At 46.1% G+C, this 23,619-nt stretch overlaps 1 protein-coding gene across 3 annotated transcripts in view; it reads right to left on the reverse strand.

The window, feature by feature from the left end:
- Nucleotides 1-302: 302 nt before the first annotated feature.
- The window catches only part of LOC149342214 (E3 SUMO-protein ligase RanBP2-like), a 100,047-nt gene continuing 76,730 nt past the window's right edge, over nt 303-23,619 (reverse strand). For all 3 annotated transcript variants that reach the window (XM_089544512.1, XM_089544510.1, XM_089544511.1), the window contains 11 exons: nt 23,432-23,596; nt 22,232-22,447; nt 20,353-20,551; nt 19,944-20,090; nt 17,769-18,074; nt 16,238-16,444; nt 13,817-13,992; nt 12,610-12,688; nt 9,107-9,306; nt 4,954-5,205; nt 303-628 (listed from right to left, as the gene is read on the reverse strand). In XM_089544512.1, coding sequence (XP_089400638.1) covers nt 560-628; nt 4,954-5,205; nt 9,107-9,306; nt 12,610-12,688; nt 13,817-13,992; nt 16,238-16,444; nt 17,769-18,074; nt 19,944-20,090; nt 20,353-20,551; nt 22,232-22,447; nt 23,432-23,596 — 2,016 coding nt within the window. In that variant the 3' untranslated portion in view covers nt 303-559. The remainder of the gene's footprint in view (nt 629-4,953; nt 5,206-9,106; nt 9,307-12,609; nt 12,689-13,816; nt 13,993-16,237; nt 16,445-17,768; nt 18,075-19,943; nt 20,091-20,352; nt 20,552-22,231; nt 22,448-23,431; nt 23,597-23,619) is intronic.

The following is a 23,619-nucleotide window of genomic DNA, read 5'->3' on the forward strand; positions in this document are numbered from 1 at the left end:
GAAGCTATAAATATGTCACTTTTATAACGCCTATATTCAAGCTGTTCCTAACAACTTTAACACCCAATGAACTAAGTGACAAACAAAATTCCTACCTCACTATAGCGTACCCCTTGATCAAGTAAGTGCTTGTATTATGCTAACAAAATTTCCCTTACAAGTCCAGCGCTGTGTCGTTCCAGTGCTATCGCACGATGATGCTTGTATGTTGCCCAAAGATCCCAGGTCTTGCGCTGGACGGGCTTTCACTGCTTGAATAGTCAGGTGCACAACCAACATTGGAAGGATACACGTAAAAAATATTGTGAATCACAAGTGGCTTTTATTTTGGCATCCGCACTACAAGGGGCTGGCTCATAACAGCCTTTATGTACACTTAAATTTTAACAATTTGACTTAAAAATTGCCTAAAAGAATTATCCTAAAGTGCTGATTGTTGGCGCAGTAGACAATGTAGTTGCGGTTCCTGCACTGGATCACCATCAAAATGCGTAATAAACAGCACTATCAGTCACATAAATTAAAGAAAAACAGCAGCAAGGCCTCCTCATAGCTTCCATCATTTTGGATGACTTGGAGGCTCGTCAATGGTCTCCACTATGGAACTGTTTACGGCTAGGTCCTTGGCCTGCAAGAAAGAAGCAGAATTCTTGAGAATGGACACCACGTCGGTGCTGAAACACTCACAAATGAAATGAAAGCAAATACAACAAGAACGACCTTCATGAGACTTTCAAGAAGACTTTGGATTAATTTCGAACACCTGAGTTTCTCTAAAGAACACTGGGCACAACTCCAAAGAATTTTGGCTCTCAGTGAAAGTCATCTGGCTTTCTGCGACTATTCTGACGTCTGTTCAGCAGAAAAAGACATTTATTGCAGAGAAAATTGAATTTAGAAATGAACATTTATTTTTCCTGACACTCAATTCAAGCACTGGACATCCGAAACTGAGGAGGACTCCACAAGTACAGTTATGAAGTAAATGACAACACAACCCAGTCACAGAGGTCAGTGTGAAAAAAATCCGGTCTTTAATACACTGCAGTTTGCTTGTGAGAACAGCCGGTGCTGGTGAATGCCTTTGCTTCATTTCTAGATATGTTTTCAGTGAAATAAGTTCTTTGTCAGTAGGATGCGGCCATCTATATATACAAGCTGGCTTTGATTTGAACTCGGTATCCCTTAAACCCTTTTTAGGACAGCGGGACACATGTGGTCCCAAAGGCTTCGAGTAACCACGTTGGCCACCTCCGTACTTAATTCTGCGTGCTCAGTACTACCGACCTAAAGCAAACCAGTCAGCGTGTTTCTTTACCTTCACCTACTAGGCTTTCTTGGTGTTCTATGTGTTTTTACAAGCGCAGGTGCAGTTACACGCAGCTCACTTTAGCGCAAGGAATTTATTTTTGAAAACTCTTGCAGATTTTGAGCCTTTTCCTTCTCTGAACTGTCTAATAATACTGATGGAAGCAATTTTCAATTCTAATTCAGCCTTTCTTATGCATTAAGAGTACGAATATGAGATACAAATACGTACTAAATTTTAACTCTATATAAGCAGTTATTGGCACAAACGTATACCCCCTTTTTTTCTTGCAAAACAGAACAACTGCTGAGTGATATTATTCAATTCCTAGAGTAATTCTGAGTGAAATTTTCCCATCTGTATGCATCTCAGATATGCATACAGCTCACACCTTGTAACAGGTTAATGTGCACTAACATCACAGAGCACAGGGGTATTTTGCATTTAATCTCCATTGAAAATCAGCCTCTGTGACAAGGATTTATCCCCTGACCTTGGGTTTGGCCACTACGCCACTGCCGTGGTGGGTAGGACCTCGCTATCCATAGTGCACTGAACCGCGAAGGACACTAAACAAAAGTGGATTTTGAAACACCCAAAGAAGAATAAAGACAGCGAAAGCTGGGCGAGAACATTCTCAATGCTTCAATTTCATCTGCCATCGACATGGCTTCGAACAGGAACCACAACTCATGTGACATAGCGGAAGATAGGCCCACATTGAATCGAGTGTGCGTTCACGTCATGCCAGTTAAGTGGCTTCCATTTGATGGAAAGACAATGCAAAAAATATGCCTGAGCAGTGGGATCTTGGAACATGTCAGGGAACCCTTTGAAGTCAAGACTAAACAGAAGCCTTGCATTACAACATGGCTCAGTGCCCACAACAAGGGGTTTATCATTCTAGCCTCAGGTAGGGAGCCGCAATGGCTTCCACAAGATGCCGAGGAACCCCACAGATCCTGGCTTCCGTACATTTCTGCCTATAATGCACGCAAATGCACAGCCCCTCAAAAAAAAATGCCCAAATTCAATAAACAATAACTGGCTGTACAGCGAAAAAATCAACCACAGTCAAACCCACTTATAACAGTATATCGGATATAACAATGAACAACCGCAGCACCACCAGCTGTACCACGTGTTCTATGATAAAATAAACCACTTAGAACAATGCTGTCATAGAACAATGCTGTCATTCCAATGCTGTCATAGCACACTATGGGTTGAACGAAAACATCTTTGACGGAGGTCCGTCTGGTTGGGTCCGCTGCTGCTGGCACACTTTAGTCACCCCTGAAAAAGGGACCGAGTTGGTCCCGAAACGTTGGGCAAAATTAAATATTGGTTGGCGTCAGCTTTTTCTCTGACACTATGGGTTGTAACAATTAAATCTGGTCACTGAGTCAACCTTAAAAGAAAGGCTGAAACACAATGAGGAAACGCAAAAGCACACGCGTATAGAGGTGACTGACTGACCGAGCCGATGCAGCGAAGGCGAAAAAAGATCCAAGTGACCACGCACTGGCAAACACCAGCGCACGTGCTTGCATGTTGCAGCGATATGGAAGAGGAGAGAAGAGAGATACTTTACCCCGTGCCAGGGGGCAAGGCAGAGAAGAAGGAAGCACGAAGCCATTTTGCAGCAGGTTATTATTCTGAGGGTGCGCCACTCTCAAAAAACACATCTGCTTGTCCCCACCGCCCCCTTTTTTTTTTTAACTTGGCCACTATGTTCCTCGCTTCTTGGGTTCAACATGTACTGAGGACAGGCTAGATGCTGCATTGCTTCTCTGTCAGTCGGTGCAGTGTATGCGTGTTGCCAGTGCAGTCTCTCTCATCTGCCATCACTGTTTCCTCGGTTTTGCAAGCTCCTTGGATTTCTCGTCAACGATCACTTCCGGAAAGCATGCTTCGTTTGGGATGCCAGTGGCAAGGTGGCTCATGAGACTCCCGGTGATTGGTCATCGGTGAATGGCGATGACTACAGCGAGTCAATTCTTGAAAGGATTCTTGCACGCTGGCGATGTACTCATGATGAATGAAGACCTCACCGACAGAGGCAATCATCGCAGCTGTCGCCGGCGTGGACATCGGCAACCAACAGGAGCCAATGCAAAGTGCAGTAACAGCTCGTTAATTCAACCCCCATTAATTCCGAAATCTGGATAATTTGAACTGCTAGCGCTTTCTAGGCCAACTCCAGTGTAAGTCTATGGCATCGTATGCTCGCTAAGGAGTAACAGAGAGATTTCAAGTTAAACCGCCCATTCACCGACTGACATTTGACACCTTTAGCATCCGTGTACAGTGTTAGCACTGCAGTTACCAGAGAACCGGGAGCCCACACACGTCGGCATTGAGGGTGCCAGATGGCTCCAGGTACCCAGCAGCTTTGAGGACTCCTGCCGCATTGAAACCAATCGACCCATCTGGGCTCTTGGTACTCCGGTACCGATAACCCTGCATAGTAAAAATGTCTATTCTCTATGTTCCTGCTTGCTGCCCTGTGGCCCCGAGTCAACGTAAGCTGCAGTCTTTGGCGCAGCTTGCGGCGCCCACCCCCCTGCCTTCCAACAAAGGTGCGTCAGTGCAAACGCCACCCTCCCGAGAGGCTGACTTTGGGTACCTGCCGCTTGACGACAACAGGTGCCTCATAGCCTTGCTGCTTATCAGATGACAGATGCGAACCCCCGCCTGTACGAGCTGTCCTCCAGTAGTCACTGCAATGCATGAGTACACATCATCGATGGCATCTATGGGGGAGTTCAACTGTAGGCCAACATTTAAGGAGGGAAGGGTGCGGAAAACCTTATTCCTACTCAGTCTTGACATGGCAGACCATCATGCGTCGGGGAACAGCACCAGCTGAACGAGGGGTAAGCTCCCTTCTGGGAGAAGCTCATGCAGTCATGGGAGTGCCACCAATAGGCAGTTACGTGGAACTCCGCGGAACTGAGGAGAGTCTCTTCAGGATCCTGTCAGCATCGTGAGCGGTTGTGGTGGCATGTTCTCGTCGCTTCCGCAATAAGTGCAAGATCCTGCGCCCTGCCGCCGGACTTCTGGCTCTGGGCAGCCAAGTCGGTTCCAGAAAACGCACGCTCTGGCCGTACCCTTGGGCTCATGCCTGGGGATGGCTTTACCTGAAGAATGCGGCGCGCATGAGAAGTCCCGGCCGCCATTCTCAGCACATGCAAATGTTCACCGCTGATACCTCCGAAGTCGCGTCCCTGTCCCAGCTGGTAAGTCCGAAGTCCTTCTATGTAAGTCGTCTGATCCCAAGGAATGCCTCGATGTTTTGTAGCTAGTTGTCCCGCTTTGTGTATCATTTACAAGCGCAAAAAACAGCATCCGAGTGCACATGCTTTGTCGTCCCTCCCTTTGTTCTTATCGAGCGCGAACCTCTCTGCAGTTAGCAGGCTAGGACGTTCCCGTGGAGCGGCAGTTCGAAGGAGAGGACTGCCCCCGATATCGCCACAGCGTACGATACAAAATTCCAATTCTTTCAGAACAATCTGTTGAAACTTGATGAAAAAAGTGGGTTCGTAAAGAGTAAATATGTATCCCCCCCCCCAAGAGTAGGTGAAAGTTTAAGGGCAAGAGCGCACTCCAAGGAACCGACCATGACATAGAAGCTCTCTTACCTCCGCAAAGATTCGACTAAACTCTGCAATAGCAGCAGTCGAGCTGAAGCTGGCCTGGAAGTGTCGCCGGGTGTGCGGGTCGAGAGACATGTCCACAGCTGTCCAGTAGGCTTGCAGACGCTCTGTGCGCAGGCACGTCTGTACGGCTACAATGTTGTCGCACAGCACAGACCCATCGTCCGCTATGACCCGGATGCGTCCCCCAAAGCACGAGTCGTCGTACACCATGCGCAGGTTGCCCATGCCCAGGTGCTGCAGACACAGAACAGGAAAGAATGGAGAAAAAAAGTGTTAAGACACTTGCAAGACATGAGCTGCCATTGATTTCCATTTTTAACAATTTATTACAGTCATGAAGTGATTACGCGTGAGGAAAAAAAACTGGCAATGCAGCTTGAATGGTTCGCAGCTCCCCAAAGTACATACACATACAAAAAAAAGAACACGTTGCCTAGCGACATAAAACAGAAAAACGGAATGATAATGCAGAAATAACTTGTTCACAAAACTCAGAATGCCTGATTCTAGAAATCAAACAGAAAAAAGAAACAAAGTTTTGCACTCAACTTCATGAAAATGCCAATTCTAAAGCAAAGTACACATCTGAAAAACTTGCAAATAACAAGTGCCGTACAAGTGAAAATTTTATAAGAAAAAAAAAAACATGTAGAACTGTTAAAACAGCAAGTTGCTACTCCAAGAACTTGCAGCATACATAAACAGCAAGCAAAAAAACGTGAGTCGGTCACATCAAAAGATTATTGTCAAGCAAAAACAATTCTATTTTCTTTCTCACAGTTATTTGGGGAGTATGAAATACCATGACTATAGCAGAAGTCCAGCAGTGTTCTGTGCTTCTAATGTCATGAGGTATAGTTCTTTTACAAAACGATGCCAACCGTAGCAGAAGATATTTATTATTTTTCACTTCAGACTTCTAACGAGCACACAAGCAATGCGACTATGCTCGTCTATTTGCATTATAAGGTACTTCAGAAACAGGGTGGGAAGGGTGGCTTCTGGTACATTTTCAAGCATTTAACATTTTTTTTATGCAATATTATACCACTCTCTGCACATTACTTTTGGCTGTATTCCCCTAACTAATTAATTGTGCAAGTATAACAGTGGACTGTAAAATAATCAAGTGCGCTATAAAATAATCAATCTGGCTTCCTTCATTTCAGCTTTTCTTAATTGTGACAGCATTCTACTATGAATAAGCAAAATGATATATAGAAAGAAGAGTAGAAGTTTACGAAGTCTCAAAAATTGATACCATGTGCTTCTCCTGTTTCAAAACGGCTGCGCAAGAAATTATCGGATACAACCGATGTAGAGATAAGCACAGTCTCGTTGCGCCGTTACTGCGTTGACCAACTGCTTTACGTCATCACAAAATGAAACTTCTCCCAGTAGCTGACCTATCCAGCAAATCATGCCTCCCGAACTTCTATGGCTATTTGCAACAACATTTACACAAGTTCGCGTCTTATGATCAAAGCCGTCAGAAAATTGCTCAGCAGCATGCGGGTTTGATGTTGCCAAAAAGCGCATAACAAACTGGTACCGAGGAAAACACTGAGAGCACATTTTCATGCGCAATAGAAACGCCATGCTTTCCATTCACTCGAAGCAAATTTCTATCGTTAGTGTGCAACATCCACGGCGCTGTCATGTCGCACCTCAAGCATTCTATCACGTTTTCTCAGGGCAATGCATCGAACTTGTGCTCGGTACGCTACTGTGTGGTCTCTGATGACATGCTGTCTGAGAGCAAACTCCCAACCGCGTAGCTATTGCGGTGCTTGACCATCGTGATAAAATTGCAACGCTCGGCAGCAGCACACGAAAACCACAACTACAACGAACTGACACACAGCCACAACTCCCATGCCTTTGACAGCCACGAAAAACTGGAGCCATCTGGAGCTGGTGATACTGTTGCCGATACGGATAGCAGGAGCTCGCGGCGGAGGAAAAAGTTGTCGATGATGAAGATGAGCCGCAGCCTAGGGCACAGATCGAAGCTCCCGTGTGTGGCCTCTGTGATCAAGTGCACCGCTGCTCGCAGCCGGCGCTGATCACGGAGGCTACTGAGCGTGCATTTCTAAGGTTATTCCTGCGTGAGTCGAGGAAAGTTTGGGTGCGACCCTTAAACGGATTTTTTTTTTTTTAATATTTCCTTAAGGAAAACAGGTTGCCGCCCTTGCTTGTGTTTATATGGTATTGAGCGAAAGCAGGATTTCGCAGGTGGACACCACCGCCACCTACCTAAAAGTGCGACTGAGGTGTACACTGACCCAGGGAGCCGGTTATGCGCCTTTCTTTCTCTCAAACTCAACGAAGACTACAATGCTGTCGACGCCAACGCCAGTGAACCCAATGAACGCCGGCAGCCTGTTGCTGCAGTGCAGTGCTTCTGCCAAAACGCCAATGCAAACACAAACACCATATATCTCTATGTCAGTACCGCCAAAGTGCAAGTGAGGTGTCCACCGACCCAGGGAGCCAGTTACACATCTTTCCTTTTCTTTCACGACGTGCTCGCAGATGGACGTTGATGATGATGAAGACGTGCAATGCACAGTGCAAGAGTGGCACTTTAAAAAACAAGGCGTGATCCGCTGTGGCGACAGCATAGTGCTCACATGCAGCGGCTACCTATGCTGATCTGTTCGCACTGCCGCGGATTCAAAACCCAGTCGCGGCAAAATTTTTTATTTCTGCAGGTATCTTCTCAAGAGACTTCAAACAGACCTCGCCTTTTTCAGGATTGCTAGTCAAAGAGTGGTTTCACATAAAAAAAAAAAAACACTGAAAATGTAGTGAACCCTTATGAGGAGACTCACAAAAACAGTGAAAAGCCCGTGACAAGCACGCAGTTTTTCAGTGGGAGAGAAGAACAGAACATAAGTGAGAAGAACATACACTGGCGCTGGAATAGTGAAACTATTTTTAAAAAGGAATAACAAATGACCAGTGATGCGCCAGTCAGCGTCCAAAACAGGCGCAGAGCTGGGTTCGGACAAGTGGTGAATGCATGGTCCAACAGCTGCCGTTGCCGCAGGCTGGCGGCAAAGTTCAGAAACTGAAACTATGGAGCCAGGCTACTTTTTGCCCTAGAAACAGGGACCCTCGACCGTCGTCATGCTTTCCGTTATGTGCACTCAAGACATGCGCAGGTTACCGTGCACCATGCCGCAAGCGGAATTTTTACATTATCACCTGCCCGCTGCGACACCTCAGCTCGACCCTTTGGAAGCCGCATGCAAAATTTCACAAGTGAGCTTTCCCGCATATCATACTCGACCAAAAAGAAATGGCAAAGCTCACGGATGGATAGTTACGAAGGCAACAGGATGAATGTTAATGGGTGTGGACATTACGTATGTAACACATTATTAAGGAAGGACAAAAAATAAGAAAGACACAGCGTGCTTTCACAATGTTTTAAGAGGGTTGTCGGCCATATTGTTCCCATCAGGTGTCATATGTGGGAAAGCCCATTTGCAGAATTTTGCGTCAAGTCAGGCCTGGTAATGTCCGAAACAGATCGGTTTGGTTGGTTGGCTGGTCAACGGGATGAACGCCGCAGAAGAAAGCAAAGAAAACGCGTTCGTATTATTTTCCAGGAACTTTAAACTTGATTGTCGGATAACTTTCCCGAGATACTGTGGTTTTTCAAAGGCTGAATTTATGAATTTCAGCGCAATATATGAACGCTGCCGAATATTAAAAAATTTTCGAATATTTGAAAATTCTCCAATGCCCAATTATAAAATATGAATATTAACCAAATGTCAAGCATATTCGATTCGTATCCAGAATCTCGAAATTTGCACACGCCTAATATTTTTCCTTCCTTAACAAAGCCGCACAATGGCTCTGTGAATGCCAATGCACGGAACTTCTGTGGTTTGCAGTCGCTGAGAAAGTTGGGTCTTAGTCAAAGGACACTTGAAACAATTCATCTTATGCAGATTCTTTTTTTATATTGAGTCCTCAGGGAAGCCAACAAATGTCGCACGCTGTTCATCTTATCTGAGAATTCGTCTTAACAGGAGTCTACTGTAATGCAAGGGGTGACTTCCAATATCTACAAACCTCAGGTAAGAAATTCTCTACGGTGTTGTAAAGGCAAGAGGCCTACCTCATAACCGCCACCGCCAGGCTTCTGCACAGCCAAAGTGACCCTCTTTTCAAACATAATGTCTTCCCCATGTTCATCGTCTTCCTCATCGTATTCCTCCTCGTCATCTTCTGCCTCCTCCTCTTCCTCCTCTTCATCTTCCTTCGTGGGGTCCTCGTTGGGCTGCTTTACTTCCAGCTCGCCATTCCTCTCAGAGCCAACTGCAAGAAGAATGTAGATGCACACAAGAATGCGGCGAAATGAGACGCACAGCTAAAAAGCTGCTTGGAGAAGCCTGGTGTACCCGTGCAAAGGGTGATCAAAGTAAAGTAGAATCTTGATATGATTACGGTTGATCCGAACTTCGCTATAATAGGAATTTTACAAATTTCCTGGCCAGAGTGCGTTATATAATATACACTAAGTTTGAGATGGCGCGAACTATTTCTCAAGCCTTTGTGGATGCTAAGAACACGCAATCCCCTAGGCATCCGCTGGCAGGCACCCAATAATGATGCCATTCAAAAGGGACTACAGTCAAACCTCGTTATAACGAAACGGTTAATAATAAAACAATGGATATAATGCAGGAATGACAAATCCCCTTGTAAGCTCTGCCAAACAGGCTATAACGAAGCTACGGCTAGAATGAAGCAATCGCCAGGTCCAATTCAACTTCGTTATGACAAGGTTCAACTGTACTTGGCAAAACCGAGGGGAAAAAAAGAAAGGCCCAAGCGATCAATACAAATTTACAACCGTAATTAACAGAGCAAAAATAAACTGGTATACCGAGCCAGCCAGTGCCATGTAGTTCCTGCTCCAATAGTAGGTGGCATGCTTCGCCACCCTATACAGGCTGCTGCTGCTGCTGGTGCAGTACAGCGTGCAGTAAAGCTCTTAGGCATCCGTTCGTGGATTCCGTGTCGCAGTCGGCGGCAGCAACGCTGTCAGCATAGTCAGTGTAACACGCCATCCAACAACTGTAGCAGGCAGTATCAGGGTGAAACGCCTCCATTTACAGTTGAACCTCGATATAACGAAGTCCTACTTGCAGCCGAAAATTTCGTTACATCGCGAATTTCGTTACGTCGAGGTTCCCATGTTTCAGCTGTCAAAATAAAGTATAATTGGTTCAGGAACACTGCTTGTTGATGGGAACTTGTAAATCACTTATTGAGGAAATACGCAAGAAAATCGAGTAATAGTATCGCTAACAAGGGCACCGGATGTTTTTTTCTACATCAGGAGCATAATGAGTGATAGCAAACACCGCGACGGCATCTTTTTTCTCCGTGTGCGCATAGCAAAAGAACGAGCGCAGCGCCTAGTACTGAAAGCCGCCACAAGATGTCGCTACTGGTATCATCATCATCAGCATTGAACATTTGCAGCCGGGGACGCATCAGAGAAAAATAAAGAAAAATGTTCGCATCGCTCACGCCGGCGCGGTGGGATTGTGCTCGCGGCGCGGTTATACTAGCGCGAGCGTGCGGCACGGCGAAGTCACGTCCGCGAAACAGCGGCGCCCGATCGCCAGCGTGTTCGGCGGCTACCGGCGCGCTCTGACGGCGCCCGGCGCGGAATGCAGCCGGCTGCATTTCGCGCGGGCCGCGCCGAGAGCACGCCGAAGCCGCCCACCCAGAATGCACCGCGCGCGCCTCCCACGCCACGCCTCCCCTCTACCCCCTTCGCCACTCGCCTCCTCTGCCAGGGCACGTTTTTTTTTTTTTTTTTCGCCGCTCACCCGTTTTAAAGGTACGACCACACTAGCTCCACGAGTTTGTCAACACTGAAGACTTTTTTTTTGTTGTTGTCTATGAGGACATCACACGCAAAAAGAAAAAAAAAACGAACGGACGCTGCAAGAAAATTCCGGTTTGCGCTTTCACGTTCAGTCTACAGCTCGCCAGTGGCGTCATGGCGCGGCGCGTCTTGAAACTTCCATGCCGCGGGCTTTGTATGCGCACGACAGATGGCGCGGCGGTACGTTCTCGCAGATTCCCACACTGCCGGCAAAATTGGCGCGTAAAAGGGCAAATACAAACTGCGTTTCGTCTCGGCTAAACTTTTAGCTCTCATTCGATTGTCAAGGTAGCTCCTGGCACATGCATGCGATGCGCAAGGACTTCGTTACATCGAAAGTGCGGAGCAAAATTACTTCGTTAAATCGCGAAAAAAAATACATGGCTTTCAATGGGGAAGTGATTGGGAAATGAAAAAAATGCGTTACATCGCGAATTTCGTTACATCGAGGTTCGTTACATCGAGGTTCGACTGTACCTCTAAATGCTGACCTCACAATTGCATCATTCCGTGTTTATCACTTTGAGCTGCATGGGTGCCATCATACGGGGAAGAGGGTCTGTGGCGGGTATGCGTCTGCTTTTTATTTGGCCAACGAGGGGCGCAAGTAGTGGGGTCGACTTATATGCGGTAATGTATCGTATACATTGTGTGTTATGACCTTTGTAGAGTTTTCTAGGCCATATTCGCAAAGCCGCAGCATAATTCATGCAGCCCCATTTTGAAGCCCTTATCTTAGGAAAACACGGGCGCAAAAAATGCGAGCAAATATGGTATGTCCTATTATATCAGGGGTTCTCAAACTTTTCTGACTCAAGGAACGTCAACAGCTTCAAGAGAACGAATGTCATGGCTTCAAGACAGCTTCAAGACAAGAGAACGAATGTCATGGGTGTGGGCATTCAATATATCACGAAGGGCCAAACCAAAGACAGCGCACTTTCATGTTTTGATTGTTGGAAAAAAACAGGGTGGTCGGCCATCTTGTTCTCATCAAGTGGTCATGTAAGAAAGCCAACCTGTGAAACTAAGCGCGAGGTCCATGCCTAGCAGTGTCCGAATGTACATTTTGGGATGGCACAAATTTGTAAAATGCCCTGGCCAAAGTGCATTGCATGCAATGAACAGAAATTCAGATGTCACGAAATCCCCCCCCCCCCCCCCCCGACACCCTTCAATGCGGATGGATAACACACAAGCTGTGATGGCAGAAAGCGGAAACAACGCCTTTATCCTGTTTTGCTGGCTCTAAACAAACTGCAGATAATTTACCCAATCACTGATTTTGCAACGGCCGGGTTTATGAAAGTCTGTCTGATATTTAAACGCTGCTGAGAATCACTTTGTCGAACCTAATATGAAATGAATAACAAACACATATAATTCATATTCAGAATTCTGAATACTCACACACCACTAGTGTTTATAGCTCCCTTTCCTAACATCACACACCATAGCAAGGCTTCCTATTCACAGTTGTCTCAGCATGAGAAGCAACCTTGCTGAGTTGTGGCAAATTCCATTTGGCAATGCAGAGAAAGTTTTCTTGCTCCACGAAAATGAAGAGCACGTTCTAATGAGCATTTTCAATTCAGACCCTGAGTACTGATTGGACCATGACGTAATAATCTTGCCTTCACAGATTTGGAGCTGCTCCGGATTACAATACGGAATATGCCATTATATTCTGCCGAACACGACCACATTCGCAACCTCACCTGTTTGGCTTCCGCAGTCCACAACAGCCAGCCTGCACTCTTCGAAAACCTTTGCAAATGTGTCCATTACTTCTGCGTTCTTTGTGAAGGAAGCATAAAACAAGAAAGAGAAAATAAAAAGGCAGTCAATTATCACTACTCGTGCACCTTTCAACTACGTACGCCAAGGTAAAAAAAAAAAAGACATAGTGGCTCCAGCAACACATGAGAAGGAGGAAGAAAAGAAATGTCTTCCTCACTCATTAGACAAAAGAAAACACCTTGAGATTTAGTTGAATAGCTTGAAACCTTCCCCCCCTCAAAGTGCTATGGAAATCAAGCCATGCCATAATTACAGTTAGCATCCACTTAAAAGCAGCAATATAGGTGGCCCCATACCAAGATAATTCTTTACTTAACTCTCTCTTACTGCGCCCATTAAGCATCGTTAGCATGGAAGTCAGGTTCCGAGTAGGGCTGATCCGGACCTGCCATTCCTACATGCGGCCTCCTTTGAGGAACCAGTTCAAATTAACCAGCACAAGACCCTTAGTGCCCAAGTTAGTGAGCGTCCCAAAATCATATGGTTACACGACACTGGCAGGAACTGAGCCTGCAGTTCAAATTATCCGGATTTCCGAAGTAACCTGTTGAATTAACAAGCTTTTACTACATTACCCTGCAGATGTAATACTTTACAATAGTAATGGAGAGCCCCACCCTTACTACGTGGCCATGCCACTAAGTCTACTCTGTGTTAAGCTGCCAGTTGGAAACTGCAGCGTTTTGTGCAGAATTCACCATGGCGATTATCTGGAGAACAAAGCCCTTCTTCGGTGACGGTAGAGAAGGAAGCTTCTATGCACTTTGTTAGTGAGCCAACGAATCCACTGAAAAGTCCCCTGTGTATTACAAATAGACCTTGTGTATTAAAGAGTGGGGCGCTACATGCTTTTTTTTACTGAACTAACCCTAGGCATGATTAATCCTAGCTAATTGGTTGCGGGCCTCACTCAACACAAACCAGAGATTGGCACCAGCTGGAAGTTACTGGAAGTTGCTAAAAATCGGTAAAAGTTGTCTGCATAGCTTGGTCATTCCCACTAGCGACACCGATTATTTCGTTTTTTCACAACCATGCCTAGGGCATAATCGGATTGTACAGCTAATGGCCTGTTCCAAATGGATCAATAAACCGCCCCATTGAACAACCATGACTTTCCCTTACCTTAAATCGGACTGCAAAGGCCTCTGGAGATGACTTTCCCTCAGAAAAGTCCAGCGCTTTCCACGTTAGGGAGTTTGAAGATGTAGACAGTGGGGACAGCTTGGTAAACTCAGTAATGGAGTGATTGCAGGCTATTTTGTGCACCTGGTCTCTCCTCATGAGCACCCGGAAACAACCTAAATCAGAAAGGAATACGCTAATATAATAATACTCAGAACAGCAGAGTAGTCACCTTAAAATTGTTTCAACGTTAAACTGTGCAAAAAGGCAAAGGAACAGGAGAAATGTAGGACGGCACCTGTGCTTACGCTGTGTCTTGAATGTACAGTCGACGACTGATTTTTCGGACTCTAGGGACCGCGAAAACGACCGAAAAATCAGGCAGTCCGAAAAATCAAATTTCACCGAGAAAATCACACTTATTACCAGTATGCCCGAGAAAGCGGCCAATTGTATTGCACACATTCTAAAGCTCCTCATGACTATATTTCGCCGTGCGACATACCGTATAAATGCGCATAAGGGCCGCACTTTTTTTTTTTCCAGATTCGAAGGCCAATTTTTGGGGAGCGGCCCATACACGCGATGTGCGGAAAAAAATTTTTCCCAGTAAAAACACACCAATCAGGGAATGAGCAACATTTATTCTATGTTCAATCGTCACTCGTGGAGTATTTCGACTCTTGAGCTGGTGTGTGGTCTGGTGCACGCTCATCCCAAAAGAAGCCACGCAGCATGTCTGCTGTCAACGCAAGCCGTTGTTCCGAAATTCCATCACATAGAGGAGCAGCTCTTCTTCCAGTTCGGGAAACCCGCACGGCTTGCCTCGGAAAGCTTGTGTTTCTCTTTTGGCTGCACCATCATCTGACGCACTTTTCGGCCACGTCGAATTTCCTGCCCGCCGCACGCTTACCGTACTCGAGAGCTAACTCGCAGCCGTGAACCTTAAGGCGCTTGCCCATCGCGCTAAAACTGCGAAGCTCGGCGGCAGCACGCGAAAGCCAATATCACAACTATTACGGCGAACGCGCTAGCACGCCACAAAAGGCCGAAGCTGGCAATACTGACGCCAATGTGAATGGCGGCAAATCGTGGCGGAGAAAAAAGTTGATGATGATGATGATGACCACGGCCTCGGGCACCATCCATAGACGGCACTTGGAAGCTTCTGTGCGCGCGCGTGGCTTCCGCGAACAGCGCGGCGCCGGAGCAGATTGCAGCGGCCATGGTGTGCACCGTGGCCGCCGCGATCTGCTGCGGCGCCGCGCCCAAAGCGCGCTTCGATCGCAGAGGCCACGGCATACGCGTAGCCTCCACAATCGTGTTCGCGTTCCGTGTTCGCGTTCCGTATTCGGGACAAAAGACTCGGCACAGATGAGTTCCGTGAACTCAGACTACGGTTCAAGTTCGTGCGGCGGAAGACATTCGAGAACAGTACGAATTCGAAAACATGAGAGCGCAATGTGCCGACTTGCGCAGAATTTCAGCGTTGCAAGTTAAAAGGCTCCCTTTAAGCTTGAATTTCGTTTTGTTTGATCAAGTTTTCGGTCTCTCCTGCAGTTTGAATTAATGAGGTTCCACTGTACACATTATATGGCAGCTTGGGTACTGGCGGCGAGTGCGAATGAGGTCCGAAAAATCGAGTGGTCAGTTGCGGTGCGTCCGAAATTTCAAGCGCTCTTACACATTGGCTCTATGGGCCATGTCGCGGTGCCGCGAAAAAGTCCGAATAATCAAGCATGTCCGAAAAATCAGGCGTCCGCGAATTTTCGGTCATCGACTATATTATTTTCCAGCAATTTAAAGGTAACAATTGCCTTACGAGATTTTGCTTGAGGTGATAAATGGGTTTTCTTAAATCTCAAGGTTAAACCCATGCTCTACCACGTAAAGCAGTCTTGATTCCACCTTTATGAGCAACTATCATTATCCTAAACATAAACCTAGAGACTAGAGTCAAAAGGAAGGTGCTTAAATTTGGCCAAACTTGCCTGCACAACTTGGATTATCACACTTCAACACTGCTTCTTAAGAGCCTCTTGCTAAAAAAACCTTTTCAAAGATCCAGATCATGTCACCAGCCACACGCAATCAACTAACAATGGTGATAAGGGCATTCTTTACTCTCCTGCTGCTTTTACCCATTTATTTTAAGTTCAACATCATTAAGTGCTATTTTTGCACAACTTTTGCACTCTATATATGCTGTACCTAGCCAAGCCAATTCAATTTAAGAAAAGAGTGTTTACGTACATTAGCAGAGCGCTTCCACTAACTCTAAATGTGGTCTCTTGAATGCTTCATCACAGAACACAACTCCATGACCAGGACTTTGCTGACACAGACATCCTGCCTAGGCCTTTACCGAATCATGGCGGGTGGGAAGTGGAAAGAACTGAGTGAAAAGGAAGCCTGTCTCACGGGGGCGTGTCTTGTGCTTGAGGATCTTGATGTCGCCGATGGCGCGCTCTTTCCACTGCTTGTTGTGGCTGTCAAAGAGGTACAGCTTGGCTCGGTGGCAGAAGAGTGCCTCTTCGTCCTCTTCACCTGTGCGCAGCTCCACCAGATCTGGCAGCGGCACTACGGGCTCAAAGTGGATGTCAGCGCTGGGAGCCACCTCATCTCCACCTGCACACGACGGCAAAATAAGGTGGGACGCAGAAATTTCATTGTCATTATTTATACAAGGTAAACAAATTTGGCACAGATGCGCAACTTTTTAAGCCAGTTTCAGAACTGCATTTTATTTTAAGCTGTAGCCATTACAGGATGCTGAGTAATTACAATTAGCACTGCAATAAGCTCATCAACTGAGATGACGATGTAAAGGAAAAAGTGCACAAGTTTTTTTAAGTCAGCACGTTCCCAAAACCCAGTTCTGTGCAATAAAGCTATTAGTTTTTTTTTTTTTTAAATGTCCAATACCCATGAAAATAAAGTTAGTCAACTGCATGCACACTGACAAGAAAACATTCCTTACAAAAGACGGTAGGAAGAAGAATGAGATGAACACACTGCTGCATTTGTCACATTCTTTGTCCTACTACGTGCGCCTCAGATTCCATGCATACATATCAAAACTGAGAGCTGTATTTCACTCCTCAATACCCCTGGATTCAGGCACAAAAAAACAATCTTTCTACTGCCAATCTTTACGCAATGCCGAAGGGCTGAGTGATACAATCATAAAATGTGTGAAAGCCGCAAAAAAGTTTGTTCCCTCATTTGACTCATTTAACATCGTGTCTGCTTTTGCTTCAGGAGAGAGAAATTCAACACTGCAACCAGCGGAAGCTCTAACGCTCCTCTTCACAGTGATACTAAGATGGAATCAGCGATGCGCTGGAACCATCAAGGTGCAATTCGCTCACAATTTTCATCGAACCAACAAAAAAGTCATTTCCTAAATTTCTACTGCATATTGCGCCATACTCACTCATCAGTCACTCAGAAGACCTGAAGAACACAAATACATAAATACTAATAATAAAGTGAGAAATAAAAAAGTTCAACAAATGGCACTTCATTTCTCCCAGGCATTTCATCTGTCCCCAGCAAATTTAAGCCCCAAGCTTATATTTTATTAAGATGCGGGCACAATTTCTCAAACCTGCTACTGAATGTTGAGAGATGGAGTGGAGCTGTTGAGTGGTATTTACACACAGGATGTATACCTCCCTTAGCATGAGCAAGCACACACCATACAACTTAAACTTCCATTCTCCAAGAGGCAGAGAAGTGACGTAGGCTTGGCGCTGGGAATAGGATTGTTTGGTCAGTTTAGTCCCTGGTTTGCTCAGTTCTAGTCTGTGCTGCAATGCTGCGGCATGCAGCACAATGCCGCGGCATGAAAACAGCTTGGGCTGACTGCCAATGGTCTTAAAGCAGTAATCTTAATACGCTATCCTTAGAAAATATGTAAGCGTGAATCTCTGGACATGCAGAACCTTACCGTCATCCTCAGCTTCTGACTTTCGTCTCCCCGTGGAAGACTGAAAAAGTTTGCTGCCCGCTCCTGAGAAGAGGGATTGCCCACTCTTGGGAGATGGTCCTTGTAGTCCGAATCCAGCACCCGACTGCTGCTTAGCCAGGTCGGCAAAAGACACCTGAGCTGACGAGCTGAACAGGCCACCACCTTCGCTGCCCTCGTCCTCCTGACTGCCTGTGGTGCTGTCGGCTGCAGCCAGGTGTGGCGCTGCCCTCGCAGATGAGCGCTGTGCATGGCCTGCAGATGCTGCTGATGAAGCTGCTAGCGTTTCTGCAAGAGAGTTGCAATTGCTGTAATTACGCAAATTGTAAGCGGTTGTGTGCCTGTCCCCATTACTACAAAGAACTGTGTGCATCAGAACAGCAATACATGTAACTCTAGCACTGAGTAAACTACCGTATTTACTCGCGTAATAGGCGCACTCGCATAATAGGCGCACCCCTAGTTAGGGCGCGAAAAATCAGTTTTTTTTTCTTTCCGCGCATAATAGGCGCACCCCGAACTTGGCACTGTGATCAATACTGTATTTACACGATTGCACGACGACGCCTCGCCACCCCCCGCTTCCCAATCTTTATTTTAACAAAGTTTTTGCTGAACTGACTACTAGTCCCTACTAGTGCTGCTGCCGTCGCAGCTGCTGCGGACCCACAGCACGTACAACGACATCGCGTAGAACAGCCGCACACAGTTTTCAGGGATGCTCACTTTAAACGTCTGTTTGGAAAGCTTCATCTCCAGCCAGAAACGTTCCCGACTTAGGCCCACGAAAACTTCGGCGCTTGGAGTCGCGTACGAAAATTTAGGGACGCCACAGTCGCACCTGCCGCAGTTCTCGGCCACGTCGTATTTTCCGACCTGCCGCACGCTTGCCGTGTTCGAGAGCAAACTCCCAGACGTGTAGCTGTTAAGGTGCTTGCCCGTCGAGCTAAAACAGCAACGCTCCGCAGCAAAGCGATAAACCACGATGAACTATTGCGCTATCGCTAATCCCGGCACTTGACAGCAACAACAACAACAAAAAAAACGAGCTGGAGATGCTGATGACGATATAGATAGCGAAAGCTCGCGGCGGAGGAAAACGATGATGATGATGATGAGCATGGCCTTGGGCGCCCTCCGTGGGCGGCGTCTGGAAGCTCCTGTGCGCATGTGTGGCCACCGCGATCAAGTGCCTGTTGCGCGCAGCCGGAGCCGATCGCGGAGGCCTCGGCGCGTGCATACCGAAGGCTATTCCCGCGTGTGTCGTGGAAAGTTTCAGTGCGGCCCTTACACGGATCTTTTTTTTATATTTTCTTCGCGAGAACGAGTGCGGCCCGTACACGAGTGGGTTTACGCGGTGTGTTCAATTTTGCGAGTCGAAATATTTCCGGAAATTTTATCCCGCGTAATAGGCGCACCCCGAACTCTGAGCCGGATTTTCTGGAAAAAAAGTGCGCCTATTATGCGAGTAAATACGGTACATGCAAATTAAAACTATCATAAACAAAACTATGTGCACTATTTAGCAGCGTTTCCTTAACTTTTCAAGTGATATAATTCATATAACAAAATCTTTCTTCTCGTTTCTGTCGTTCCATTTCCTTTTGTTGTGGTATGCAACTTATGGTTTTGTTGTTGTAGAAGGGCTCCAGTACATAAAACACATCAAGGCCTTGTTAAGTAGCTGAACATAAGGTAGCAAATCACGTCATGACAACATTTGCAAACTCGACAGAACAATCTTATTTTGTATCTGTATCGGAAATCACTTTTTGGTTCTGTATTTTATAATGATATCCAAATATGATTTTTGAAGGTATTGCAAGCGAAGATACTTTCTTGGAGTATCCTGCACAGCCCTGACTGATACAATGCATGTGCCAGGCATGTTGGCTGTTCTCTCTCAGCCCCTCAGCTTCCACTGCTTATTATGATTTAGGAACCACCACTCTGTGCCTGAATGCAAACTGCCCATTCATAAGGCTTGAGAAGTTTTACACGTAACTGCAAGGCACAGTGAAACTTAATAAATGTTTTGAATATCCCCTTCAAACAAACTTTTATGAACCAAACCCTTTTCTCAAAAGACTGGGGTAGGGCTGCAATGCAGAGCTCTACCATGAGAGCAACATCCAATGAGTGGAACACACTACATACTTTTTCTGTCCTCCCAATCTTCGCAGCCTCGGCATCCTGGGCAAGGCTCCTTATTCTCATAGAGGTAGAAGTTGTCAGGCAGCTTCAATGACCTTGCACGTGCAACATCCTCAGGACTTGCCTTGACCTCAGACACAACCAACACATCTGGGATAAAAAAAAAAAAAAAAAAAGCCCACAATAACAGCTTTACAAGTGCATGTACAGAGCATGATACACGTGAGCAGGCCCACGTACAAGCCATCCTGACGGAAAGCAGCAGTTAATAAGCGAACAAAAGCATCATTTAATTCCAAGTATCAGCTACATCATACCGTAAAAAGGTTTGGATGCCGATACTGAAACTGCGTCCCAGCTGCATTTCACACATCAATATGAGACACCTGACATCCTCAGCAGTCCAACTCACCGTCGTCTACACTGTCCTTCGATGGCGTGGTGTTGCCAAAAAGTGATCGCACCACAGTCTGCTTTGTTGGTCCAAAACGACTCCCCAGGGAAAAAGCACCAGGTGTGCTACTGGCAGTGCTCCCAGCAGCTCCATCCAGGTGGAAGTTGAAGGTGGAGGCATCCACTGGTGCAGTCTGCTCTTTGGACACTTGAGCAGCCTGTGAGGGGGCCACGCAAAAACATCTTGCACGTACTGTTTCAATGGCACCATTTTTTTTTTTTTCGTTACCAAAGACAGTACTGCAGGTGAGCAATGCATGCACGAATATTATGCTGCTAGTTCCTTTTCAAGCCCACTGCTCATTGTACACTAAGGAAAGGATGTCACAAGCAGCAGTCACCAAAGGGTATGAAGTAAGTGACCGGTTAAACATGGCATGCATGGTTTAATGTTCTGAAGCTGTTCATGGGCTCTGATGGGCGCCATATTGAAGGGTTTCCAATCATTTTTGACTGCCTTGGGTTCCTTAGCGTGTACTGATATCACACAGCACACCAGCTGTTTTGCATTTTGCCTCCAGTGAAAAGCAACCACTGCAGCTGGGATTCAATCCTGCGACACTAGACCCTGCAGCCAAATGCCTATCCCAGCGAGCCACCACGGCAGCTCCACAAATGACGACAAGGTGCAAGAGGAGGCAAAGGGTGTTCGCAGGCTGCTTTAACACAGCCTCCACAGCATGGTCCTTGTTTTCACAATCAGTGTGCATGTGTGTGTGAGCGTGCATGCGTGTGAGAAGCAAGCAAGAGTTGTACAGCACGAGTCTTTGGTAGGCTCCTGGACTGTAGTTTGAAAACCTGATTTCTTCCACAGTGTCACAGCTGATGACACCTGACTCAACAAAAGCCGCAGCCATAATATGACAGTAATGTGAAACGTGTAACATTATGCATATTGTGTAACATTTTGAGCAATGTGCCTAACCTGGCCTTGCCAATATTTTGGGATATGTAAGTTGCAATTAATGAGGGTTTACTGTAAAGTATCTTAGTGCAACAAAAGCCAGAGGCATGAAAAGTGACTGATAAGAACACAGCAGCCGAAAACTGTTCCAGGTGCCAGGAGTGGAAAAGAAGCCATTTTAATTAAAAAATGAAAGGAAACTGCGCTATGTAACCCATCAGCTCAAACAATATATCACACTAAAGCATCACAAATCTGTTACTCCACAATGGGTTACCCTGACCCCCGGTGATTCAATCAGTTCCACCAACGGTATTTTGAACTGCGCACCGTAACTGCTTACGCGACACGTTAACGCTGGCAGTTGTTCTCCCAAAAGAATGATAGGTGGTCGTGAAAATTTCCACACTCCAGGAGCATGTGTCATTCCCGAATCCAGAACTAGAGCCATCCTATAGCCACAGCCAAAGCAGCCATAGAACTGTTGGTGGTGGATCATGACTAAGTCAGTTGGTTTGCCGCTCATACACTTATTCAGTCTTCGATCTCCATCAACAACATAAAATTACCCTTGCAATTCATGGTGGCTTACATAATGGCAGATTCATGTCTTATATTCGAATATTCCTTAAAACCTGATCCACTGTAACGAGATCCACAATACCAATACAGTCAACTCTCAATCGAACTCAAAGCGAAGCGAAAAGCTGTTCAATTTATGCGGAGTTCATATTAAGACCTTTTGAGTGCATATTATGCGAATGGAACCAAATAGTCAGTTCTAATAAACAGAAAGTTCGAATTAAGTGAGTCTGAATTCATGATATGAAAGTGTACTCGTAATTCCTTCAGTTACTGCGACCAGTTCAACCAGACAACTGAAGTTATGCACCTTATTGCAAAACAATCAGTAGGGATAGAAAAGTCTGCTTACAGAAGGCAGTGATGTGCCGGCAGTCTTGTTCCTTGCCTGCTCCACGGCAGCAAGGAATTCATCTGCTACCTGTGCACTCCTGAAGCGCAGGGCAAACTGGTACGGACTTGCAACATCATCTGAGAAGTCTGTCGCGGACCATGTAACAACACGCTCATCTTTCTTGTTGAACAGTAGCTCAGGTGTCAGTAGGTGGTTGAGACACACCTTCAAAACCTGCCCAAAAAGACATGCCAAAGCAGCTGCTGTAGAAGAGAGCGCAGACTACAGCCAACAGCACTCAACAGCAACAAGTCAAAAATTTGTAAAAAGGACTTGCAGAAGCGGGTACATAATTTCAACCCCCCCCCCCCCCATCAATTAGCTCAACAAAAGTACCAAAAGTAGATACAGCAGAATCTCGATGACACAAATCCCACAGGGCCATGAAAAATATTTGTATCGTCCAAAATGAACTATATCCATTGCAGATGCTTGGAAATGCATTCACACAGATTTGTTGATGGGATTTATTTATGGTCGCTGGGGTAGCTGGCGCCATCTACGGCAGCTTCTTTTAACCAGCTGTGCCTAGCAAATTTGTTGTCATAAGGAAAATAAGCAAGCTAAGTCGAACTTCAAGGGAAAGGAACAGGTAAAAAAAGGCTTACACGGGCGCTGGCCGAGACCAAGCCAGTAGTTTGAATTATTTAGATTTTCAAAATATGGGAGAATTACCCAGGTTTTTCTGCTAAAATAAAATGCTTTAGGAGAAAACTAAAAAATCCAAGCAAGGAGTACATTCTGCTGCCGAGGAAGAGACTGCATTTTGGCTCTGTAGCTTCTGCTCCATCACCAGTAAAAGTAGTGACACAGCAATTGCGACGGCGGCGATGTGTGGGCACAGTGAACTGCTCACAGAGCATACCACACAACAGGCGATTGCGGCGGCGGTGATGTGCAGGTAGTGCTCAGTGCTTGAGGGTGCGGTCACAACTCATACATTCAGATTATCCATAGTGCTGTGGGAGTGTGTTCAGAGCATCCAAAATTCTGCACAGGAACATTAGAAAATTAGTGTCGTCACCAAAATCATATCAATCGACATCACATCATCGAGATTCTGCTGCACATGGAAAGCTCTCTTCTAGAAAGTGGAGAGAGTAATTAATGAAAACACAAAGAGAGACGGACAGGAAGCAAGAGCTGCGTTCAACTGACCGGCTCCCGGCGCATTAGCAGCCTGGTGCGTTGCGTGGCCGGGTGATGGAGAAGCTTGATGTCACCCAGGCCGCGTTCTTTCCATTCACCATCTATCCAGCGGAACAATTTGGCCCGGTGGCTGTAGAGAACATCCTCCTCCTCTTCCCCAGTGCGAACTTCCACCTATGCAAAACAAAAGAGCACAG

The sequence above is a fragment of the Amblyomma mixtum genome, chromosome 5 (assembly GCF_055824585.1).
Source record: "Amblyomma mixtum isolate Tamu chromosome 5, ASM5582458v1, whole genome shotgun sequence".
In the NCBI taxonomy this organism is placed as follows: domain Eukaryota; kingdom Metazoa; phylum Arthropoda; class Arachnida; order Ixodida; family Ixodidae; genus Amblyomma; species Amblyomma mixtum.